The 15,465-nt window shown below is 43.3% G+C and overlaps 1 protein-coding gene across 1 annotated transcript; it reads left to right on the top strand.

Moving 5' to 3' along the window:
* The first annotated feature begins 3,020 nt into the window (after window positions 1–3,020).
* Window positions 3,021–3,893, top strand: LOC134177829 (uncharacterized). Its single transcript, XM_062644610.1, has one exon. The coding sequence runs from the start codon at window positions 3,036–3,038 to the stop codon at window positions 3,810–3,812; it is 777 nt and encodes a 258-aa protein (XP_062500594.1). The 5' UTR covers window positions 3,021–3,035; the 3' UTR covers window positions 3,813–3,893.
* The last annotated feature ends 11,572 nt before the right edge of the window (window positions 3,894–15,465 follow it).

Here is a 15,465-nt window from a genome sequence, read left to right as displayed (position 1 = left end):
GATTGGAGAGGGTCTTGCACCTGTAGTTTAAGGTGTGCCCTTCACTGTAATATATGATGTAATATAGTAAAGACAACTCTGAGCTAGTTATACAGTACTTAATTAATTAATTAATGTAGGTGTACAGTCTGCAGTCAGTTATTAATATACTATTGCTACTGGTACTACTCATGCACTATATGGTCATCTTGTACATTCTTTTTTTAAAGAAAAAAGCTGTAATCCAACGGTAATAGTGAATCTTAGATTTCAACAGATTGTCTGTGGTAGGTAGAACCGTTCTGGTTCTTACGCTAATCCTTCTGCTAGACTAGCTGTCTTCCTGCTATTGCTATATTTCTATGATCTAGTAGTGAGAGCCATGGGTCTCATTTAGTGATTTGTGTTTTGCCCATAATCTGTTTCGCAGTTTTAACTGAATTTTCTGCTTTCCCATTCGGGCTTAAAGTTGTATGATCAATCAAACTGGTAGGGTTTGCGAAAGTCTTTGAACTTTGATGAAAATTGTTGGCCGTTGTTGGAAAAAACTATTGATGGTATACCATATTGTGCAAAATATGTTTCCAGTTTATTGATAACTGTGGCTGAATCATAGATTTTCCAGAAATAGCTGTAGTAGTCAATGAGATAATGTTGATCTGAAAATGAGATAATGCTGATCTGAAAATGAGAAAATGTCTAGTTGCACTTTGGTCCATGTGTGTCTGGGATATGGTGCAGTGTTAATATATTCTTCTGCTGTTGTGGACCATGAACTTGACAGGCTTTATATCTGCTGACATATGCTGCAATGTCAGCACTCAATCCAGGCCAGAATAAACATTCTCGTACTTGGCAGTGACACCCGATGATGCCAGAGTGTTAACTACCTTGAGAGTGATTTAGGTAGGACACATCAATCACCTCTGTAGACAATGTACGAGAAGATGACCTAACTCTACTATAGACTTTGCAAGCTGTAGTATGAGGAAATTATATGTGTCGTTATGCCCCTCCATGATGGGCAAGTGGGGTTCTTATACCCCATCTGGGCGCTCACCAACCCGGCAGGTGAGCCCATCAGGGTATATGTTTCTGTGTAGTTCACACGGCGATCAATGACTAGCCAATTTGATACAGGTTAGGGTTTGTTATCAAGTTTTGTAATCAAGGGTTTGTTATCAAGTTTGGTATCAAGTTTTGTCTTTGGGTTGATTATTGGCAGAGTGCACTTGCCCAGTGGTTCCAATTTGCTGTTATCGTAAAGAGCTAAAACTTGACCAGATATCTTTAGTGCAGTTCCGGGTAGTATCTTCCACGTTCTGATAACGTTTCAAGAGGCACCTGTGTCAAATTGCAGACGTACTAGGTAACCACCAACTGACATTGTGACGTGTAGTTGATTTGCATACTGTGTAAGATGAGAATTACGTATTCATCAAATCTCGCCGTGTTTTTGTGTGCTGTGTGAAGTGCTTCCGCTTATACATCACGTTGGTTTTACTGAAGCTGTATGCTTCCATGTGACGAAGTACTGTTGCCATATCATATCTGTTTTCACCTTCCGCGAAGAGCTGGTGTCTAGTACCTTTAGAGCTTTTTCTGGCAGGCATTGCTGGAACGTCGCTACTCGATTCTCATGCGATCTTTTGCTCAAACGTGATGAGAAGTCGAAAGATTCCCGTTGTCTTTGAATGTTTGCCAGTTTGCCAGTAAAGCACTTTCTTTAGATTTTGTCCAACGGGCAAGACTACCACCGCAATTTGTTTAAGTTTGACTACTTAAGAGAAATTTGTTCCTTTTCAAAAAGAGTCAAGAAAACAATATCATTGTAGGTCTGACTGCTTTCTGAGTGATCTTCTAGATATTCGTCTAAGCGAGATGCCATATATAGAAATTCTAATTTGTCTTAATGATCATTAGTTTGCTTAGAAGAAGGTACTCTACTTTCCTTTCTAAAGAAAGAAACAATTTTGTTTAAATATGTTTAATAACAGTTTAACAAGATATATTGGTATCAGAACACCGAACACCACCAGCATTGTGCCTTATCTATACAGATCTTCCAACAAATTTTCAAAATGTGTTTCAGAGCCATGTTTAGTCTCTTCTGCTTCTTCCAGAAATCTACTTACAATAACATGTTCTCACATACATCGCAATCTTCACATAAATCATCGATCTAGCAAATCACTGCATCAGCCGTGGGTGCATCGGTGATCAGAGTATTGATACCTGCCATTTGCTTATCGATCCACAACGTTGACCATCGGCATTTAGACACCTCAGTGTATCGAAAGTTGGCATTGGTTTATCAACTAATGTATCGAATTTTGTCCACGTGATTGATTTGTAAACGTGTGGCACTCTATGTAAAAATTGACGCTTGGCGGGCTTCTTGAAGAAGCGACTGTTTGCATCCGGTGCTTCGCCTTGTACGGAGGAAAAATAGCTAGACCCCTGAAAATAATTTATAACTATTTTGAGGCCAAATTCTGAAAACATCTGATCTCTACCAAACAAAATATTTTGAATTTCTATTATTGATATTGAAAAAATAGAGAGTAAATGTAGATTTTTGAGAGTCTAGAAAGAAAGCAAGTGAAAACCCAATGCATCAGTCACATTATTAGTGTACTTTGCTGTCTGGAGAATGACCAATCTTGTCTAGTAACTCAAACGCTATCTGCTAATAAAAAGGTAATGAATATTTATCTACGGGGGTAGGAAGCGGGGTACTGGGGGCTGAAGCCTCCTCGCTCAGTCTACGAATTGAAATTTTCTGTGCGAGTGACTTTTGCAAATCTGGTACGGTGTGGCAAACGAGGTAGTTTGCTTACTCATGATGACATCCACGGTACAGCCGCTTCGCTCTTGAACGTCTTCCTTCCTACGCCACTTATCGGTTATCCCAACTAAATTATGGAAGAGCGTATGATGGCGTGTCCTATTTACGGAAAGTTTCTTCCCAATTTACGGAAGTACGTGCAGATATCCTTCCCAATACGTTTCTGTTACTGACAATGGATGTAGCTGAGCTCACTCTCCCTAATGGCATGGTCGTCTATCATCACTCTAAATCCGTTGGGAAATGGCAAGAAAGAGATGCCATTTCGACCTACAACGAGATCTACAGAGATGAACTTTATCTTCATGACGGTTTCTTTAAGTTAGATGACTTGACGAAAACTGTGTTTGACTGTGGCGCTAACATTGGCTTGTTCTCTCTTTGGGCTGCTCAACGATGTCCGAAAGCGAAAATCTTCGCTTTTGAACCGATACCGCACACATTTGACATGCTGAAACGCAACGTCGCCAGACATGGATTCGATGATCGCCATCAACTCTACCATGTCGGGTTGGCAGAGATCCCTTTGAACGGAAAGCCACATGATAGGGAAGTGAACTTCCGCTTCTACCCAGAGTTCAGCGCTATTTCGACATGCTTGTGGGAAGAGCAGGAGCAGATTCACATTCTTACCGCGCCAACTGAAGATAACGATTTACAAATATTTGAACGGTTTGAAACAGTCGAGTGCAAGATTCGTTGTCTCAGCGACATTATTAAAGAAGAAGGAGTGAGCGAGATTGATTATCTCAAAATTGATGTTGAGGGTAATGAGTTGGATGTTATCAATGGGCTCTATAGAGACGACTGGAACAAAATACAGCAGGTTTGTGCTGAAGTCCAATCAACTAACGGTAAAATTGAGAAGTTTAAGAAAATCTTGAAAGACAGCGGATTCGAGGTTTCTCTTACGAATGCAAAAGCAGAGTGGCTTGGACATGGTATTAAGATGATTTATGGTCGTAGACCAGAATACAGAAAGTAATGGACAGCATCAAATTTGCGAAGTACTGTGCACCGATCAATTAAAATAGAACATAGAAACGAGTGTGCTTGTAGACTTATAGCCATGCATTTACTGAACTATGATATTATGGTTATTGTTCTCATAGCAAACCAAAACAATTTAATAGTAGGCATTTTGTGCTTATCAATTTTAGTAAACTTCTAGTCTTATTAGACTGAGAGAACGGGCACGCGTAAGTGGAAGCGATCTATTTATAGTAGCAATCCTACTGTTGGGAAGCTTGACTTCCCAAGACAGCGAAGATTGTTAATTAATGACATTCCTGCTGTGTTGCCGGATCCGGTTCTACAATCCATCAAATGGTATGACACTGTGAGATATGCGCAGAGTTTAAGTGAAACAGACTACTCGTTGCTGTAAAAACCAAACATGCTTTCGATCGGTCTTAATTGTGCAGCTTTTACAGTAAGATAAACTGCTTTGAGAAGAGGGTTCGTTACAAGATCTTCCACAATGGCTGGCGCGAAAATGCATAATTAAAGTTACTGTAATAAAGATTTTGTCATATTGTGTTGTTAAATTTCTCCAATTATGTTCTCCAGAGAAATGGCATCCCCAAAGTCATACTCTCTTAGAGTTAATGGCACAACTCTTAGCAAGCATATTTTAGAGAATTTAGCACCATGTACTGATAGTGTACGTTATACACCTATGTCAGAAGTATAAGATAAGTTGAACGTCGTGAACGTTAGAGTTGTACACTTGCACAGCTTCCGTTACTCGACGTCTTCAATAACAGGGCTGTCGGCTAGAAGAAGCCATGCAGTCAAGAGCAATTGCATATGTATCAAAGTAGGCAGGGAAGCCGTTGTCATTGTGCTTGAGCCAAGTGTGGCACCAAGCTCTAAATTTTGTGGCACCAGGTCTGGCGTGGGAGTCTTACTCTTGGCATTCATGACTGACTTAGTCTAAAGGCCGCGGATAAACAGCTTTTGCTGTGTATACAATTTTGCAATCATTGATTTAATGGTACCGTATGTACAGCAGTTGCTTGACTTACGCTATTGCACTGGAGACCGCTTGGGGCCACAATTTTGGCACTAGCCATAACTAGGGCTGGCAACACTGGTGTCATGACTGTTGTCGTGATTAATAGGGACAGATTAAGACTTCATTGACACGAGAAGCACATGATGCGTAGTCATGTGCTAAGTGCACATGATGTGGCCATGTCATTCTGACATACATTGTAATTAGTTTTTTAGATTCAGTGTGAATTGTGCCAAAGTGTGAGTTGGGTTCGGATTAGTAAGTTGCTTGTACTTGTGCTTGAGTTTCTTTGGTACAATTAATAGATTGTTTGAACGATCAGAGTGAGGACTACGATCACGATTACGATTACGATAGCGACTACGATTACGAACAGTGAGAATAGGATTCCAGTCACGACAAGTTGGACCTGCGAACAGAGTGGATTATCAAAGAGAATTCACGGAAATTTGAATAAGCGGTTCCCATTATACGGTCGTGAATATGTCTGGACCAATTCGTCGAAGAATTGGACTAACTGGAGCACGTCTTGTAAGGTATTTGGACCAAGGGGGAAGAAATATTGGAGAAGAGACTGTATGGGACGACCGAAGACATGGAACGACAAGGAATCGAAATAGATGTCCTTAGGAATCCAAATAGCTATTCTTAGCAATCGGATCAAACGAGGTTGTGTCCTCTTAGAAACATGCATTCGTGACTGGATGAACATATCTTAAGAAACCTGTCAGGAAAAGCCAAGGAAGAAGAAGAAAAGTTATATAAGGATTTTGCAGTAGAAGTATCTGGCTTCCTTACAATCCTTTTGAATTGCCATGATCTGGATGCACGACTAGAAGCAAAACTCAATTCAAACATTCGAATTATTGAACTACAAAAACAGAAACAACGTGAAAGGATGGCTACCCCAAGTATTGAAACCTTTCAAATGACTGTTGAAGCCGCAGCAAAGAAAGTACGCAGCACGTGCAAATGTTGAAACCTTTAATAAAGTTAAGGCTGAGTCAGACAAGGCAAAGAAATCTTTTACATCACCAAAAAATTCAACTTCCATCCTATGACGGAAATATTCTGCAGTGGCAATTATGAACTCTGGGGTATGTTTGTGTCATCAGTTACTGAGTCCATGAGCAGGATCTACCACGGATATCAAAATTCAATTATTTCACAGGGATATTCACGGGTGAAGCAGCCACCACTATTGCAGGAATCACAGTTTTAACGAGACATATGAGCTTGCATTGAGGATACTTCGAGAGACGTTTGGACGACGGGAACGTATTATTGATTTATTGTATGCTTCACTGCAAAGAATTTCAGTTGCTGGGGTTAGGGTTAGGGGCAGGGTTACGGTTAGGGAAACACGACACAACTTTGAATCTATCGAAACAATATTGCGACAACTGGAAGCACAGGGACAAGATTTCAACAATCAACGAGTGTTAGTACGGCAAATTACGAAGCTGGAGGAAGGAAAGGCACCAGCAAATGCTTGGACAGTCGAGTCTCTTCGGAAGTCAATGCGGCATTATGACTTGATACACGAGAATGGTCAAAAACATTTCACTAATTTCACCAAACGCCCTTTAGCAAAGATACCAAACAGTGGTGAGCAAAGTGCTGCAGGAAGAAAACCATACGACCTTCGTTGGAAGCATTTGCAATTTCCACAGCGAATAGAGAACAGCCATCTCTCCCGGCTGCAGGCAATGTGACCCTTTTCCATGTGTTTTTTTTTTGTTTCGGAAGTCATTACAACGAGAACTGTGACGTTTACAATACCAACTTCAACAGGAAGCAGCGATTGAGGAGTCTAGGAAGGTGCTTCATATGTCTTCGTCAGGGTCACACTTTCAGGGACTGCCCCAACATGAAGACTCAATCATGTCGACACTGCACGATAGGACATCACAATCGAGCAATATGTCCACAAAGTAAACTAAAGAAGAAAGCCGAATTGCAAGCTGTCAGTATTGTGTCAGAGCCGCAACAACTTTATGAGTCAAAGGTTGTCACACAAACGTTATCAAAAGGACAGACTGCACTGTTGCAGACTGCAAATGCAGTAATTCAAAACGCACATGCATCAACAAGTAAACGAGCCAGAATCTTCCTGGATAGTGCAAGCCAGCGCAAATTCATGAAAAAATTGGCAAAGTCACTGAGACTAAGAAAACCAAAGAAGAGAAACCTTAATAGTTTCTACTTTTGGTGCCAAGCAACCTCAGTCTTTAAACACATGCGTTGTTGAATTTGAGATGCCTGTGCATCGATCCCATGCAACTGGCAAACATGACACTCGAAGCCTACAAGGGCGATAAGAAGGTCATATCGAGAAAGATAGACGCATATTTGTTGGAGCTGTTGACCAAACGATTCTAAACAAACAAGGCGTACTACGGTGGAGCCCTCATGGCCTGGAACAAACTGGTCGAACTGTTTGGTCTTCCTGTCAACAAACGATCCAAGAAGTACCGACCGCAAGCCCCCGAGATCAAATATTACAAGTCCTCGGACGAACTCTGTTGTCGCTTGAAAGTTTCATCGCTTGCAAAGAAGCCGGTAACGAGAGTGTTGCGCTGGACAGTGAGATTGTCGAGATCCTAGATAGGTTATTGGTTGATGGTATTATCTTCAAACAGGAATACAAAAAGATTCACGAAGACTATATCTAATTCTATATATAGTGTCATGGTTTAGACGGTTCTAGCATTAGACAGCGCGGCGGCCATCTCAAGAGGTTCGAGGTCTGATTTTACCGTAGAATTACACCCAGCTTTTCTCCTCGACAAGGGTGTCGATTATATATTGGCATTGATCTCTAGTAATATATGGTATTCGTGGTGCAATATCACGGCAAAAAGATTTGTTCAAGTACCACAACGGTACAGCTTGAGGGAAATCGCTATACCACCGGGCGCTTACAACATCACCGACTTGAACTTAGAAATCAAACGAGTAATTGAATTGAAAGGTGATGATGATGATATGATTACCATACAGCCCAATTACTGTGCCCTGAAATCGCGAGTTGTGGCAATGGGAGCAAAGTCACGTTCACACTCGAGCCCGGATTGTACGATCTATTGGGATTCGACAGCGCGACCCTCGCTGCGGGTCCACACGACAGCGACAGACAAGTCAACATCACCGTTATCCACTCGGTATTAATACCATGCTCTCTCGTATCCTCTAGCTACATCAACGATAGTTCCAGCGATGTCATCTACAGCTTCTCTCCCGACAAACCACCGGGATAACACCTCTCTATCAAACAGAATAATTTGATGTACAGTCGAATGGGTAAACGAGAAGCAATCTCCAACATTACCAAACGTGTGACCGACTAGGATGGTAGGCCCATGGATTTCAATAAGGACAGAACAACTTTCTTACTACACATCAAAACTATGACACTTATAGGTATATTGACAACCATGTTGTCCAGACGCAATCTGTTGTATCGTAAGAAAATCATTGGGGGATCTCTCCTGAGAAACCTGTGGGATGTTGCCAGAGATGTTGTGAAATCGGTATCCACGATGTTTCTGAACAAAGTCAAGGATTTACTCAAATTAGGGACCAAAAAGGCTCTGATAGCAGGAAAACCTCTAGCGCTTAAAGGTAAAGACTTGGCTATATCCAAGGCGAAAGATCTGGTGACTAAGGGTAAAGACTTGGTTGACAAAAAGGCTCAAGACGTGACATAAAAAGCGCTTGCCAAGGGAGTGGCAGCCACACAGAAAGCTATGTCCAAAGTTTAGGCCTCTAAGCTGGATCAGATCGCTAGTAATATAGACCTTTCGGGTACCTTAGACAATTAAGAACGGTGACATCCAATCCTCAGGTCCAGAAAGTCTTGCAAAAGCGTATCAACTAACTCATCGATAGTCATTCTCATGCTATCTTGAGTAATAATATAATCGCGGGTAGTGGTGTCAAACGATTGCGATGAATTTTTATGTAACCTCTAAGTATAGTACGATGGAAACGTCAAAGATCGTATCCCCCTACTTTCAAGTGTTTAAGGATTCCATAGAGGACGACTCGATTTCCGAGTTCTAATACATAGAAAATCTTCCTAACGACTCCAGTGATATGAACAAACTCGGAGAGCACAAAATGGAGACTCGAGATCTGGACGAATACCTGCTTTCTCACAAAGTGATGCTGGAGGTTAGAGGTAAACTGGTCAAAGCGACCGACGATACCAACTACGCTGCTACTGATGTCATCACACTCGTCAACAACGGATGGTCGCTCTTTTGATGTATTCAATACCAAATCGACGGCCACGTAGTCGAGGACGTCAATCAATATCTACTTCAAGCCAGCACGATTATGAATTTGGTACGATTCTTGGACGACTATGGTAGAAGTACTGCGACCACTATGTGTTGGTATGGCGACACCGCTAAGAGAGGTGCTGAGCTTAACCAATTTAGTGTTCCTGGAGCAACTTTGTTACTCGAAACCGCTCGCAGCGAAGGTGACCTCGACTTTGCGGGATACACTGCCAGTATAACTGGAAACGTGTTTAGGGAGCAGCTTTTTTACCCGAAACCGCTCGCAGTGAAGGTGCCCTTGACTTTGCGTGATACACTGCCAGTATAACTGGAAAAGTGTTTAGGGCTCTTGACTTTTTTGCGAATAGACTCAGAAAATCCCGATCACAACAGGGGCTTCCGCGAACAACAATTGATCACGACGGGTGATAAAACGGTTACCATGTTTCTACCATTGAGTGCCATGTTGGGATCTCATCGTGATATCGGTATGGTTATGATGGGAGTGAGGCATGCCTGCATCATAGAAAGAAATTCGGTCAAGAACTATATCCGTGGTGCTGCCACAACTATTGATGGAGCTACAGGTAAATTCGGCATCGGGCATTTGTTCTTATGGATGCCCAAGGTTTGACGGTCGCTCTCCGTGCAGACGCAATTGGAGGCTTTGCTCATATCAGGCGCACAGCGTAGTCTCTATTTTGAGCATGTCAGAGTGTACAGAAATAAGTTTGGAGCCGCCGCATTGAGTCCCACTTGGAGAGTCACCACCGTTGTCATCGAGCAATTACCTCGACACGTCTTTGTTGCGTTTGCGTCCACCGAATGAGATGAGAATCAGAAACAGAACAACCAAGTCTTTGACAACGCCAAGCTGACACGGTCGAGTGTGCGCGTTAATAGTAGACAGTACCCAGACAGGGAGATTGAGACAAACTTTGTCAATGGCTCTGAAATTACTTTAGGGCATACCTGTTATTCCAGAAAGCGGTCAAGAACTATTTAGACACTGATTCGGGAAGCCAAGTGGCCGTCGAAGACTTTGCGTCACTCTACCCGATAATACATGTCGACGTATCCAAGCACAGAGAAAGGATGAAACGTGCACGGCCGACCTCGAAGCAAGATGGCAGTTGGCGAGCAACTTAAGAAACCTGGCTAACACCGACGATTCGGAGTATCACGTTTACTGTTTGGTACTGAGGGATCGATACATGACGTTGGAGGGGTTGAGCTGCAAGATGAATGTGATCGTTTAAAGTAACCTGTAGATATGGCCATGAGTTACGTCAAGTTTGGGTTTACTCTGACGGATAGTCAGAAGGAAGAGTTACGAAGTGCCCTTCAGAAACATACGGGCTGCACCCTACCATTATCTCACTCTCAGTCATCGGGAGGTGATGTCTTAAATATAACCAGAAATCGATACAATAAGATCACAAAGGCAAAGACCCAGAGGCGGAACATTGATTTGAAACTCTCCCCGTCGCAGATCGCAAGAATATGGCGGCTCGATCGGCTTTATAATAGCTAAAGATGCACCTAAAATCCTCAAACTTGCCCCCGCGGTGCTCGGCACTCTAGGTCTTGAAGAAGCATCAGGTGCTATCTCTGGAGCTATCAAGAAAGCTACCAGTGGTGGTGCTGTTCGTCGTGTTTTGGTTCGCCGTGGTGCTAGAAAAGCCAGTACCACGAAGGGTGGATTTCTTGGCGAGTTGTTGGCCGGCTTAGCAGGACCACTCATATTAAATACGTTGGGTATCGGTAGCGGAGTCAGCAGAGCGGGCAAAGAATTGATGTTACCGGGCTCCGTTGGCTATGGTAAAAAAAAAGAGGCGAAGACATGGAGGCCTATAACCAATTTACAGATCGACGAGGCACTCGAGAATTGTGGGGTAGACAACTATAGAGGCACCTACAGTAAAGACACCCTACCAAAAAAGCCCAAAGCCAATGAGTCTGTAGTCATCAACCTAGAAGACTACTTTGATAGTGATAGAAGCCATTGTGTGGCCATATATAACGATCCCGAGACACGATATGTGGAACACTTTGATAGCTTCGGGATGCGACATACGGAAAGTGTTTACCAGTATATGAAAAAGACAGGAAAAGGCATCGTGTACAATTCGAGCATGCTACAAGATATGAATAGTGTCCTGTGTGGTTACTATTGCTTATACTTTATAGTTTAATGTTGGCAAGGTCGCTCTATGCAAGATATTCTTCTCGAATTTGCCGAAGTGCCATCATTGAGAAACGAACGCTGTGTGGGTGGTTTTATGTAAACACTTAATATATTCGTATATATAGAACCATAGTGTCGTACTGTGTGAGGTGTAAAAGAAAGACTCCGGAAGTGAATCCAACTCCTATGCGGACAAAGAACGTTAGAATAGTGATGAAATCGACGTGCCCGGTGTCTGGAACCACAAGAACCAGATTTATGTCGAGGAAAGAAATCGAGGGTGATGGATTGGGTGGAATTATAACTACTATACCGCTTATCAGACTACTACTCGAAGGGATATTTAGTAGTTGAGCCGGAAAGGGGTTGCGTTTACCAAGCACGGTTGGTGGTAAAGAATATCGTGGACTGACCAACTAGCTAAAAATCGATCCATAAACCAGCGAAACCGCGGTTTCCGACGAGACGTGTTCGAGTGGGAGGGGTGGACGACACGTGGTCCGCAGATCTCGTCGACATGCATTCTGTCTCAAAATATAACAACAAAATCAAGTATCTTCTCAGCATCATCGATGTGTTCAGTATCTACGCGTGGTTTAGTACGTTGATAGACAAAACGGGTAAAAATGTCGTTCGTGCTTCCGACACGATACCAAAAAGGAAACCTAGTAGGTTGTGAGTGGATCGAGGTGGTGAATTTTACAATAGGACCATGGATCGCTGGCTACAAGGCAACGGCATCGAGAGATTTTCCACATACTATGACGGCAAGGCGGTGGTGGTATGGAGCCCTAAAACGAGAATGTGGAAATACATGTCGGCCAACAACATCTATAGGTACATAGACGTCTTAGGTGAATTGTTGAAGAAATACAGTACCTTATATCACAGGTCTATACGAATGAGCCCCACCAAAGCCAGCGACAAATGAAATGAATCAATCATTTGGAATAATCCGTATGGTGACACAGTCGAACCCCACAAACACGTTGTTTTGACAATGGTCAAAGTAGGTGATCGTGTTCGAATATCCAAGAAAATGACCGCCTCTGAAAAGGGATACACACCCACCTGAACCAAAGGAGTTTTCGAGATCTTCGACATACAGAACACCAACCCAGTGACCTATAAGGTCAAAAATTTGAATGGTGTGCCCGTTGGCGGATCCTTCTACGAGCCAGAGCTACAGAAGACGACCCATGGTGTGTGTCGTATCGAGAAGGTGATACGGAGAAAGGGGCAACGACAGTTCGTCAAATGGAAAGGATACCCCGATACATTCAACAGTTGGGTGGACAACCTCACCACCCTTAGATGAGATCGGCAATGGTCTCCTATAATTGCTCGTATTGGAATCGAGTTTTCTCTTTGATGGGCGCGCTTTGTTGGGCTTGGTCTGGAATACCCATATATGTAAATATCTTGGATAGGATGAAATCCAATTTGATGAGTTTTCTTTGGTGGAGATTATACCATATTCTCTCTACCTGACGAGTTCTCATCACGACCAGCCTCTTCTGATCCTCGGTGAAATTGAATCGTTGCAGTTGTTTTCTGATGTGGAATTTCATGTTGTATTTGGATTTTGGGCGGTAGTGGGCGTGCGGCCTATTTTGCAGTTGTTCTACTTTGTGGAGGAGACCACAGCTCTTGCATACGTAATCACCCTCGCACACATTTTTAAATGTACCACCACATGCACATTTTTAAGAATGGCATCGATCCATGTTAACTTTGGAAGAGGGTTGAAAGCGCAGTACCAACACTGCTCGTCGTAGTGGATGGTAGTCCCACAGTTGAGACACTGAGTAACTTCCTGGGGTTTGCGGCAGGCGCCGATGCCGTACCAATCGTCTGCTTTGCAAGTGCACAACATCTTTATATCATATAGAATTCGTTTCTCTAATTGGGCGCAACATTTTTATGCAACCTCTTTGTATATGGAGGATCTCAAACATCTGTTGCGTTTGGATGAAGAAGGGCATCTCAGTGCGGTTGCTCTCAACAAGGCCTTGAATGTCTTGAACCCACCAATCAAATAGAGTTCATCCGTCTCTTACAACTTCACGACCTCATGTATATCGGTCACAAGGCGCTCGACTCGGCATTGTGTGTTATGATACCTTCCTTCGATGATATAGATGCAGAGGAGACGATGAAACCATATGAGGAGCCTTGGTGTAAGCGGCTGCCACCAACTCCAAATCTAAGACAAATAAAATTATTCGCTATGTAGGGGCGGTTGTGATGCTGGCAGGTCTGTTCTTATATAGAGAACCAGTGACAACATAAGCGTGTACCCCAAAATTGGCCGCACATTTACACCCCAAATTGGACCTCAAAATTGACCCCAAACTGACACATTTGCACCTCAACATTGTCCCCAAACTGGCACATTTGCACCCCAAGATTGACTTCAAATTGGCGCACATTTGCACGGTCAATCTGAGTCAATATTGGCGCAGATGTAACACATTTACACCATTTCTTCGTACCGCCTTCTTCGCCATATAGCGCGGCCCATTCGATGTTGGTTGCACCCCATCTATGGCATAGAATCACGATCCTAATGTGACCGTACCTGGCGGGGTACGTCATGACAGTATCGAGGTCTTCAGCACCCCAATCGTAGCACAAACGCACTATAGATTCGTGGCCATTGCTTGCAGCACACAGCGTAGTCTGTCCGATGACGGTAGCCCCCAAATCGCGACATAGTTGCACAACAGATTCATGGCGTTTTTCTGCGGCATGCTTCGTAGCCAGTTCGATTTCTTGGGCACCCCAATCGTAACACAGACGAACTGTGGATTTGCAATCACCACTCGCGGCCCATACCATAGCTGTGTCCACGTTGGTGGCTCCCAGAAACTGTCAGCCGTTATTCGGCAACAGCAGCTAACCGACAGATTTATAGAAGGCATGCCAGAATTCGTTCGTCACGAGCTAGAACTCCACGCAGAAACCACGTGGAAAACCACAATTACAAGAGTGAACAGTTGATGCTGTTGAGTGATCGGCGTAAGACAACTGAAGGATTACAGGCCGTAGTTATTGCCGTCGATGGGAGATGTTCGCCACACCCTCCAGGCCGTGGACGTCAACAAAAGATGAGTACATTACGTAGCTAGAGAAGAGATTGGAACAATTGTAGTTACAGCGACAACAATCAACGTTTCAAGGGCAACTTATTCAACATGAATATTCAGCTTTGTCGTCAGGACGACGTCCGGCTACCAAACACGGAAGTGGTGAGCGATTGTGTTACAAGTGCAATCGGCCAGGACAACTGCAACGCGATTTTCCGTTGTTGATGTCTACACCGCCACGCGGAGGAGGGTGTTTTCTGTGGTAGACAAGGCCACATAGTTTGTGATTGTGATCAACAATGTGACCAACGATCTACAGCATCATCAGGAGACATAGATCGCCGCGGTAACCACCTGCCCACAACAGGACAGACATCTAACCGGAACACTTAAAGGAGGTTTTACCAGTTCAATGGCATGGCTAAATCGCTAGTGGTTTGCGGTCATGTGATTGGAATAGAGAGTCCGTGCTATATTGATACTTATATCAATGGTGGTTGGGAAACCGCTACGTCCGTTTTCGGTTAATGTGGATTTGCAGGCGTTCACCGAAACAAGATTGCGGCTAATGTTGATTTACTGGTCGGTTTAGACCATTGGTTAGCTCCATATTGCTTTATGGTTATACCCACAGACACAGGGCCCATATTAGGATTTGACTTTCTACTGCATCATAGAATGATAGTAGATCTGAAACGAGGACATCTGGATTGGATAGGATTATCTCTGCAACTCAAGAAAGATGTACCAGAAGAAAGGAAAGAAGATGCACAGAAATGTAGTTTGGTTTTGGAGACACAAGTGCAGACACCAAGAATCGAATGTGTGGTTACCATGGCAATAGTAATTAATAGTAATGGACAGCAGTGTTCAACTACGACTACCCAAATACTGGAGCCAAACCAAACGCAAATGGACAGTACTGGTGCTTTGATTGCCAGAGTAATGGTTCCTGAATCAAGTGCAAGTAGCCCGGTGCAACTACTGTTTATGCAAGTTTTAAGGTGCCCCAACAAGGGGACGTTATTGGGTACTGTTGTACCTGCTGATCAATGTAT

Source organism: Corticium candelabrum, chromosome 3, assembly GCF_963422355.1.
Source record: "Corticium candelabrum chromosome 3, ooCorCand1.1, whole genome shotgun sequence".
Taxonomy (NCBI): Eukaryota; Metazoa; Porifera; class Homoscleromorpha; order Homosclerophorida; family Plakinidae; genus Corticium; species Corticium candelabrum.
The sequence above is the reverse complement of the archived record's forward strand: the minus strand, read 5'-3'. Positions and strand labels throughout refer to the sequence as shown.